The 11451-nt window shown below is 38.1% G+C and overlaps 1 protein-coding gene across 3 annotated transcripts in view; it reads right to left on the bottom strand.

The window, feature by feature from the left end:
- The window catches only part of LOC106875749 (mediator of DNA damage checkpoint protein 1), a 49682-nt gene that overhangs the window by 12958 nt on the left and 25273 nt on the right, over positions 1 to 11451 (bottom strand). For 2 of the 3 annotated variants that reach the window (XM_014923999.2, XM_014924000.2), the window contains exons 10-14: positions 11014 to 11091; positions 7722 to 7792; positions 5449 to 6700; positions 4964 to 4995; positions 660 to 2246 (exon numbers count right to left, since the gene is read on the bottom strand). In XM_014923999.2, the coding sequence (XP_014779485.1) occupies positions 660 to 2246; positions 4964 to 4995; positions 5449 to 6700; positions 7722 to 7792; positions 11014 to 11091 (3020 nt within the window). The remainder of the gene's footprint in view (positions 1 to 659; positions 2247 to 4963; positions 4996 to 5448; positions 6701 to 7721; positions 7793 to 11013; positions 11092 to 11451) is intronic. The other variant, XM_014924002.2, reaches the window with a different exon arrangement.

Here is an 11451-nt window from a genome sequence, read left to right as displayed (position 1 = left end):
TGTAAAGACTCCTATCCAATGATAGAACTGTAAATATGTCTGAACTGTTTAAGATGAGAATGTCATGGACTATGAAGGAAAACTAAACTGCTGTCTGTAATCTTAGCTCGGTATTATATAACAAGAAGTGATGTGACAGATGAATGAAGTGGTACACAATTTTCTACATCAGATGAAGGTCTGCAAAAGTGATAGACACAGGATACTCAATAGTTGTTATTGTTTAACCCCAAGTGAGTCCCGATCCAAGATACTTATGATCAAAGGTGTCTTAGTTGTGACCAGTCCATCTTTTTGTGACAGACAGTGTACGTTAATGTCGCCTTCTATTTGCAGTCAAAAGATGTGATTTGAGAGAAAATTTAAATGTGGCTTTTAGCATACTAAGAAACTGCTTCATTAACTCAAGAGAATCCTGTGTTAAAAAGGATAAAGAGTCAAGGCACTGTACTTTATGACAAATAAGACACCTGCCCCACCACCAATCTCAAAACAATCACTCTGGGTCCTACATGTGAAGTTGGGCTTCCCTTATACTTTAAAGCACTAAAAACTTTTTCCCCCTAAATATGCGCTGCTGAAATTGGGGTGCATTTAACATGCCTATATGTCTTTTATATAGTCAAATACATTATATAAAAACAAAAATCAGCACAAACCTCATTACTTGATTGACTAGCAGTTCTTTGATTTTCCCTCCTTTTAGCGGGTGTCTTCATTTCTTGCATTTCAGAAGCGTCCTCTTTTGTATCCTGCAAATGACTTAACTGTCTTTTAGAGAGAGTTCTCTTTGCTGGAGTAGTTTTCGAGGGTGCGGTGGTATCAGCTGACACATCTGAACTTAGATTCAAATTCTCAGCATGATCTTTTGAAGCAGAAACACTTTTTTGTTTCAAAGAACAGGGAGTATTTTGAGACGATCCTGTTTCTTCATTGGAAGCTATTTTCTTTTTCTTAGAGTTCCTTTCAGAGATTTTACTATCTACGTCTTCATCAGATTTTTTTCGCTTGTTTCTTGGAGTCCGACTTTGAGAATTTTTCTTTTCTTCTGTGTTTTCTTCCTCAATATTTGATTTGGTTTTTGAGTCATCATCTTTATCTACTTCCATGTCTTCTTTCTGATTTACACTTTTAGTTTCTTCATTGGAACTCTTCTGGCAAGGTTCCTCCTCAATTTGTTTATTTGAATCTAAAGACTTCTTTGAAGATACTTTACCGCCCTTTTTACTTTGCGCTTTATCTTCAGCAACTTCTTTCTTTGCACCTCGAGTACTCCTCCCTCTGCTACTTGGAGTATTATTGTTGCTCGTCTCCAATGCACTTCCATCAGGTGGTTCTTTCACCTCTTTTACTGATTTACTCCGTAATGCTCTCCCACTTTTACGAGTGACTTTAGAATCTTCACTCACAATATCGACATGCAGATATGTTTTAGTCGTATTTGAAAAGTCACTTATTTCTTCCCGTGCTTTCTCTTTATTTTGCTTAGATTTTCCTCTCAAACCTCTCCCACTTTTCCTAGAATCAACCGTATTTTCAGACAACACTGATATGTCACCAACATTCTCTTCTTTCACTTCTAGAGAAATATTCTCAGTCTCTTCAACAGTTATTTCGTTAGATTTTAAACTTTTCTTTTCTACAAAATCTTCATCAGCCTCCATTTCACTCTCAATCAAACTTTTAACCATTTTCGTTCTTTTTCCTCTCCCAGTTTTTGATTTCATTTTCGTTTTGCTGTCTTCAGAACATTCTTCATTCTTTAAATCTGCTAATTTTGAATCCGATCCTTTAGACAACTTTTTATTAGCTTTGTCATCTTTAATGTCTGCAGAACTTTTCTTAGATCTATTTGATGACCGTTTCACGTTCTTGTCTAAATAATTCTCCTCCTCTGAACTGCTTTCCTCATCAGGAAGATCAAATCTGATCGATTTCCTGACTTTTGATTTCTTATCCTTAGAATGGGAATCACTAGTTTCTGGATGATTTCTCAGTGACCGTTTTCCTCCACTTTGTAGTTCAGGAATTTCTATAAGTTCTGAGGGTGTGTCTGTAGATTTAGTATTTTTTCTCGTATTTCTAAGAAGTCTTTTACCCTCTTGTGAGACTGGAGTGGAAGTAGCATCCTTTTTAAGTCTTTTAGATCTCTTAATATCTTCCTCAATGTCAGAAATGGTTTCATTATCTTCTAATTCAACAGGAAGTTCCTCATCAGTAGCTTTGCTTGTACTGACAACTATCACCTGAAATTCATGAAGAGAGATTAATGATCTGCAAAGACAATTCAATGATGAAGATCATATTTGAGACAAGTCTTGTTAAAATCACAATATCCTAAATATGATAATGCTGAGCAATTTACATATGGGAAATTAAAAATATAAACCTCTCACATGCAACATTTTCATACTCTGGCATTAAGAAAAGAACACTGCTTTTTACCCCAAAAAGCTATCTGGAGTTAAAGGAAGATATCAGAATGAGACAATTAGGTGTATCTATTTCAACGCTGATGATCTGGTGAGACTGATTGGACATTCAATCTGTTTTGGGCAACAGTATGTTTTGGTATTGGAGGCAAACACATACGCATGCAGGCAGAAATATACACAATGTGTAAAAAGAGGGAGAGAGAGAATGAGAGACACTACACATACATACAAACATAACTAGATGCTTGCACACACACACATATAGATAGATAGATAGAGAGAGAGGGGGGAGAGAGACAGACAGACAGAGAAAAAGAGAACAAAAGAAACATTAAAACATTTAATACTGAATAAGGTGGCACTGAATCAGCAATGCCAACACAACTCTGCCACAACGTCTCAGACCTGAAAGAGTATTAATGAATATTAGAGGAATTTGACACAAGCAAATTCCAAATCCCAGTCTTTGATGGCACAAAAATTATAGTTTCTAACATAAGAGAGAAGGCCAGAAATCTGGGAGAAGCAGTTGATTGTAATTGACCCTGGGAAGATGAAAAATAAATCTACCCTCAGTGGATTTGAACTGTGAACATAACAGGTCATAATCAAATACTGCAATGCATTTTGCCTATTGCTCTAATAATCTGGCCAATCCACAGCTTAATAATAATGATTTTAATGTTTTCATATGTTTACGTTTAACTGAAAATAACTGCTCCAAACAGCAACTACCTCACTGAAGTAACGAACAAACATATTCCTTCTACCACATTAAACAAAAGGAAGAGAGAGAGAGAGCGTGTGTATGTGAGACGGAGAGAGAGTGAGAGAGTGTGTGCATGTCATTGGCAAACAAATTTGTTCAGGGGGATCTAACACAAAATTGGCCAACTTTCTGAAAATAACAGACAAATCACACAAATTACACTCTACCATCTTAAATACTGATTTCAAACTTTGGCACAAGGCTAGAAATTTTGAGGGCGGGAATAAGTTGATTATATTGACCCCAGTGTTCAGCTGGTACTTACTTTACTGACCCCAGTAGCATTTAAACTCAGAATGTAAAGGCAGATGAAGTGCTGCCAAGCATTTTTCTGGCATGCTAACAATTCTGATAGCTCACTGCCTTTACCATCTTGAATATTAATGACATAATTCCTGAGTTGCAAAAAAAAAAAAGAATAGTAATCCACTTATGACAATCCAGTTGTTTTTTTTTATTTTTTGCACTCCAGGAATCGTCATCGTTTAATATTCGTTTTCCATGCTAGCATGGGTTGGACAGTTTGACCGGGATCTGGGAAGCCAGGAGGCTGCACCAGGCTCCAGTCTGATCTGGCAGTGTTTCTACAGCTGGATGCCCTTCCTAATGCCAACCACTCCGTGAGTGTAGAGGGTGTTTTTTACGAGCCACTGGCACAGGGGTCAGAGGAGGCTGGCAACAGCCACGATCAGTTGGTGCTTTTTATGTGCCACCGGCATGGAAGCCAGTCAAGGTGGCGCTGGCATCGGCCACATTCAGATGGTGCATTTTACGTGCCACCGGCACAGGTATCACAACTACAATTTCCATTTGATTTTTATTTTGATGCTGATGTACTTGATTCAATAGGTCTCCTCAAGCACAGCAGGTCGCCCTACAATCCAAGGTACTTTGGATGGGCAGGGGCTGGTTATGTGAAGCTGGTGTAGGATCATGTTGTTAGTATTTATTTACCATTGGCAACAAGCTGGTAGAATCATTAGCACACCTGGCAAAATGCTTAGAGACATTTTGTCCGTTTTCACACTCTGAATTCAAATTCCACTGAGGTTGACTTTGCCTTTCATCCTTTCAGGGTCAATAAAATAAGAACCAGTTGTGTTCTGGGGTCAATGTAATTGACTTACCCTCTCCCCCTAAATCGTTGACCATGTGCCAAACTTTGAAATCAATATTTATTTACCATCTTAAATATTAACAACATAGTTCCTGAGGCACAAAACAACTGGATTGTCACAACTGGAATGCTTTTAATCGCAGTCTTGTTTGAGCACAATATATCTAGGATAATACAGCAAGCAAGAATACTGAGACTCAACAGGGGAAGGCCTCCCTTACACGATTGCTTGATCTGCTAAAAGTTAGCAACAAGATTGTTGTGTTGGTGAAGACCTGCCTTATCCATGTCAGTGTCCAAACAAAAGAAAAAAAAATGTTGTTTCATGTTCAGTCCCATTATAGGACACTTTGGGCAAGTGTCTTCAACTCTAGCCCCAGGATGACCATTGAGTTCAGTGGACAGAAGCTGTGTGGAAACTCCTCGTGTGTGTGTGTGTGTGTGTCCACCTACTGCTTTACAATCAATGTTGGTTTCTTTATATCTCCATAACTTAGTGGTTTGGCAAAAAAGACAGATAGAATAAGTACTGAGGGGACAATTTGTCAATTTCTTTGAATCAACTCTTCAAGATAGTGCCCCAGCAAGTAAAAGATACAATAATGATGATGTATGTAATAATGAAGAATCAAAATAACTTACATTAGATTTTTCTGATGCCTTGGTCTCTAAATCTGTAATGAATAAATAAATAAATAAATACATAGTAAAATTATTTGTATTTAGAATTTACATTCATCATTCACTGCATTCACCTCTATCCTTATCTATCCATCACTCTCCATTTGTACTCTCTTGACCTTACTTGTGCACCCTGTTCAATCCTCTGGACCGTTCACCAAGGATTGAAACCATATTGCTGACAGATCTCACACCCAGCCATTTTTGTTCTGTACAGTTGGAGAGAAGTTAGTCAAAGAGATTCTTCACAGTTGTTCAACTTGCTCAATGCGACAGCTAAATGTACCCCAGTTATCTCCCCATGAAGATATCATCCACTTATTCCATCTCCACCCCTTTAAAAAATAGGTGCCAATTCTGACTCCTAGTAGGAACGGCATGATTATCACCACTTCTACTACTGTCCTTGTGTAATAGTAAATCAATTATGACTGATGTAAACTTACCTGTCTGTTCTTCCACAGCAGGAACTAATGAAGCTGCGTTTGATTCACCAGAATACTTTGTCTCAGTAACATCAGGGGTAGAAGATGAGGTAGTCTGTGATGATTTACCAGAGGAAAAAATGTCCCCAGACAATGTATTAACAGAACTGGGGATGTTTTCCTGAAGGTCCTTTGACTGGTTATTGCTATCACCTTCCAAGATAGGTTTGTCTTTAAAGTTTGGTTCATCAGTTAAAGATTCTTCATCCGAGGAAATACTATGCGCCCTTGATCTTTTAGGAGTTTGAACAGGTGATTCAGATTGTTTATTTTTCACAGGAGTACTATCTTTCATAACACCAACACTGTCATTTGTTACTTCTATATCAAGACCACAGCTTTGCCGTAAAGGCTGTGTTTTATCAGGAGTTTTAGGTGTAGATGCTGACAGCTTCTTAGTATTTGGTGAACTAATGCTACTATCTAACGCATATGGCTGTGTTGCATCTAAACTGAAATTTTCACTACATTCAGTCAAAGCATGAGCTTTAGGGCTGCTGACCAAAGATAAATTTCGACTGGTTATCGTTGTGCGATTTTTTGCTGGAGAACTTGTATCAACTTTATCTTCCTGAACACGCAATGTTTCAGAGAATGTTTCAATAGCTACTGTTTCCAATGGCATAGCAACTTTTGGTTGTTTTTCTGGACTTACACATTCCACAACTTCAACGGTCTCCATCAAAGTGCTCGACAGAGGCACAGTTTCTTTCATAGGAGTGCTTGTGTTAGAAGGTGCCTTGACGGTTTTATCTACAGGCGATGCAAGTTTTTGAAAACTTCCCACAGGAACAGTATCCATAACAGGACTAGATACAGTAGACTTGTTAATGGTGGATGATAGCTTACTTTCAGGTGATTTGTTAGCAGAACTTAATGATTCATTTGGATCCTGGTCTACAGGTGCCTCTGTTGCAGGAAGAGTTCCTTGATCTGTGATGGTAACTGGCTCTTTCATGGGTGACTTACTTGCAGGAGACAATTCTTCATCAGATATTTCAATGTCGTTCTTATAGGTGGACATAAAAAAGAGATCATAATCTACTTTCTCCTCTGGTTTAGTATTAACAGGCATTTCAGATGAAGACTTCGTTTTAAATCCCTCAGATTCGCCACAAGCACTTTGAGATGGAGAAGATCGAGAAGAATTTAGCTTGGGTTTATTTGTTTCCTTTGGCAAATCTTCAGGCTTATCATGGTTTGATTTCTGAGACTAGAATATATAAATATTGAAAAGCTATGAGTTATCTGATATCAGGTGAGATAATCAAAGAAAACATAAGATACATTTGTTTGTGCATTTATTAGTTTTACATATAGTTGCTCTAGTGATTGATAAACAACTTTAGTTTAGTTTTAGCAGTTTTATACATTTGTCCAAGATGACATGCAGCCAGATTGAAACAGTGAATTCATGACTGCAAAGCAAACTTTTTAACCACTTGGCCATGTTCACATCCAGTCACAACAAAAGTAACAGCAACAGGCATTGATTGGACAGTGAAGGATATGTCCACACTGTCACACTGACCTCATTAGAATAAGCAGCTGCATGTTAGCTGTTTAACCCCAGTTCAACCCTGACTGAGCAAACATTATGATGATAAAAGGCATTCCTGCCATGACCACATCATCATCATTTAATGTCCATTTTTCACACTGGCATGGGTTGGATTGTTTGAAAGGCGCTGGTTAGGTCAGGAGCCATATTAGGTTCTGTTGTCTGTTCGGGTATGGTCTCTATGGCTGGGTGCCCTTCTGAACACTAACCACTTTACAGAGTGTATTGGGTGCTTTTTACTTAACACCAGCTGTGTATCTAAGACTACACTATCAAATATATTCCTTCTTTCAAAGATTGTAGAGTATGATTTAATGGAGGATTGGCTGTTATCTTTAGCAGGTCAAGCAACTAAGTTGAGCGTTCATGGGTGCTTAATGTATTTGGTGCTCTGGATCTGCAAATCACAATTAGTCCTTTGAAAGATTACCTAAGTGTCATAGGCATTTTAATCAGGGATGATGATGTGTACATATGCAGGGGAGAGGGGGGGAACTAGTGCTACACAACAAAAGATTCAATGAGGAAACTTAAATATGATACAATTCCAAGTAGCAAGAGTGAGTTAAAATTTTCAGATGTAACCAACCTACTATAACAACATGGTACAACAAATGTTCATAGCATTAAAAAGAATTTTTTTTTTAAATCAAACAAAATTTGAATGACTCACCTCTTTGGGTGACTGCGTATCAGCAACAATTGCAATGGGGTTTTCAGTATCATACACTTCTGATTTAGATTCTGTAATTATATGTATATATATATAAATACATAAAAACTTACAACAAACATCTGAGCAAGATGGAAGTATAATGATATAGGCTAAATCCATCAAGATTATTGGCTATCACAAGGCAGTGAGCTGGCAGAATCATTAGCATGCCGGGCAAAATGCTTAGTATCACTTCACCCATCTTTACATTCTGAGTTCAAAAATTCAGCCGAGGTTGACTTTACCTTTCATCCTTTCAGAATCGGTAAAGTAAGTACCAGTTGAGCACTGGGGTCGATGCAATCAACTCACACCCTCCCCCCAAATTACTGGCCTTGTGCCAAAATTTGAAACCAACATGAAGCCAATTTGAAGCTAGCATGATGGATAAGTAATGAATAAACCGAATGGTAAGCTGTCTGCCAGCATGAAGGCTAAATAAGGAACAACCGTGTGGTTAGCTGTTTATATCCTATTATTGATACTGTACTGAGCCTATGAAGGCAAATTGCTCAGTGGTTATAGTGTCGGGTTCTCAATCATGAGGTAGTGTGTTTGATCCCCGAACCAGGCTGTGTGTTGTGTTCTTGAGCAAAACACTTTATTTCACATTGCTCCAGTTCACTCAGCTGTAGAAATGAGTTGCAGTGTCACTAGTGCCAAGATTTATTGGCCTTTGCTTTTCCCTTGGAAAACATGGGTGGCATAGAGAAGGGAGGCTGGTATGCACGGGCAACTGCTGGTCTTGTGACTCAGAGGGTCCCATGGTCATTCATGACCAAAGAGGGTCTTTACCCTTATTGAGCCTGTGGCCAAAATAATTGCTGCAGTACTTGAGGAAACAACAAAGAATTTGTTAGTTTGCAATGTGCCAAACTCAATTTCATGTGTAATAGACACACAACTTAGCCTAAAGAGCATTGGTAACATCAGTAAAATGAAACAACTGCAACTAAGAATTGAAACAAAGCTGTTGGCTCAGGTTACTGAGAGCTTACCTTCAGCTCCACAGCACTCTGCTTTGTCTATGAGATATCTTTTATCTTTTTATATGTTACAAACATTAGACTGTGGCCATGCTGTGACACCATCCAGAAGGGTTTTTGTAGTTGAACGTATCAACTCCAGTACTTATTATATCAGACGCTTTTGCTGAAGTGCTAATTTACAGGGATGTAAACAAACCAACGCCAGTTGTCAAATGGTGGGGGAAGACACAAAGGCTGCCACACACGCACACATGACAGGCTTCTTTCTGTTTTCATCTGTCAAATCCACTCACAAGGCTTTGATCAGCCCATGGCAACAGTAGAAGACACTTGCCTGAAGACTGATCCCAGAACCATGTGGTTGGGAAGCAAACTTCTTACCAGTCACACCTGCACTTGTATTTCAAAGTTCTTACAGAGAATTATCAGCAAATAATCATGCACTATACCACAGAAAACAGTAATAGGAAGAGTATTCAGTAGTTGAATCACGACTAGATATAACAACACAAAGCTTCTACTAACAATAATGATAATGAGGTTTATGAAATGTTAGACACTAATTATGAAACTGTTGACAATGATTGTGATGATGGTGATGGTATTGGTGGTGGTGGTGGTAGTTGTGATATGTGAAACTGTTGACGGTGGCAGTTGTGGTAGTAATGGTACTTGTGTCAGTGATGTAGAGGAAGTTTATATTTACTGTCTTCCTCCAGCCAAGCTAACCACACAATGAGAGAGAGCAAATAGCAATTCTTCTCAAACAGAAAATTTCTTTGAAACTCATACGTGACAAAATAACAAATGAAGATTTCATTTCTTAAAACAAGAGATGTGGTGAAAAACCCTTAAACCCATTAGCAAACAGTAAATAAATCCAGAGAGCTTGAAGGAGTGTGATAAAAAACCTCATTAACAGGAGATTAAGAGAGGTAAAATTCCAGCAGCAAGGAAACGCTATAATACACAAATCATTATTTAATGTCCACTTTTCCATGCTTGCATGGGTCAGAAGAAATTTGTTGAGGCATATTTTCTATGACAGGATGCAATTCCTGCCACCAACACTCACCCATTTCTAAGCAAAGAAATATTTCCCCATAGCCAGACATATTTTTCATGGAAGACAGGAAATGAACAGCATCGCATGTCAGTGAGGCATGTTTATGACCAGCATGCGATGTCAAGACAATGGTATACACACACAAATATATAGATACATGCATATATGACAAGCTTCTCCCAGTTTCCCACTACAAAATCCACAAGGCTTTCATCAGTCTGGGGCTAGAGTACCTGACCATTGCTCAAGGTGTTACATGGTGAACTCTAGACTTCACAGCCACACCTGTGACTAAATAGTAGTTAATATAAAGATTATTGGTAAAGTAGCAAGCTGGCAGAATCATCACAGTGCTGGAAAAAATGCTAAGTGGCATTTTGTCCATCTTTACGTTTTGAGTTCAAATTCCACCAAGGTCTACTTTGCCTTTCATCCCTTCAAGGTCGATAAAATAAGTCAATGCACTGGGGTCAATGTAATTGACTTACCTGCTCACCTGAAATTGTTGGCTTTGTCCCAAAATTTGAAACCAATATAAATATAATTGTTGTTGTTAGGATCCAGGCCAGCCCTGATCAAGTAGACTTACATTTCATTTCACAAACCTAGTTTTTGTCTTTTTAAGACAGTAGGATGTGATTTGAAGGAGATTTAGCTGCTATATGTACGTTGCCCTCTTGTCAGTACATGCATAAACATAATAGTGAGGAAGATTATAATAATCATCTTTTATTTGTTTCAGTCACTGGACTGCGACCAAGCTGGAGCACCACTTTGAAAGATTTAGTCTAACTGACCCCAAACATTTTTTTTCTTTCTATATCTGGTACGTATTCTATCAGTCTCTTTTGTTGAACCACTGTGTTAGAGGAATACCAACAAACTGACAATGGTTGCTAAGTAGAAGTAGGAAACACACGAACATACATATTTGATAGTTTTCTACCAAACTCACTCACAAGGCATAGGTTCGCCAGGGCCTATATCAGAAGACATCTGCTCAAAGTACCATGTAGTGGGATTGAACCTGAAAACATGTAGTTACATAGCAGGCTTCTTAACCACTCAGCCACCTCTGTGTCTACTATCATTTGTTTTCATTTTTTTTAAAATTTTAAATGAAGAATCTATTTTTAGATAAATTGACGAAGAGAGCTGCATGCCACACAATACACGACACAGAAGGAACACTTGCCATCATCATCAGAATCAGCAACATAAGCCTGTGTAGCAGCTGCAAGTATTTCTGCATCAATATTATCTTCCTTGTTAGCTGGAAGAGTTAAAAACACAAGAAATGTTATTACTAAACAAATTAGCATATTAGCAGTTTATCAAAATACATCAGAAATTATCTAGAATAAGAGTAATATAAAATTACAAGTTATCTGGAATATACATTATTTACATTTGACGGATATTTGTCCTCATCTTGTTTGTTGTTAACACAACGTTTCAGCTGATCCTCCAGCCTTCATTAGGTGTCTTGGGGAAATTTTGAACCTGGGTTCTCTTTCCTAAGGTATTTTTCGATATTATTATTATTATTATTATTCAGGTCACTGCTTGGAATCGAACTCGGAATCTTGGGGTTAGTAGCCCATGCTCTTAACCACTACGCCCACGGGCATAT

This window comes from Octopus bimaculoides, chromosome 8 (genome assembly GCF_001194135.2).
Source record: "Octopus bimaculoides isolate UCB-OBI-ISO-001 chromosome 8, ASM119413v2, whole genome shotgun sequence".
NCBI classification, from domain to species: Eukaryota; Metazoa; Mollusca; class Cephalopoda; order Octopoda; family Octopodidae; genus Octopus; species Octopus bimaculoides.
The sequence above is the reverse complement of the archived record's forward strand: the minus strand, read 5'-3'. Positions and strand labels throughout refer to the sequence as shown.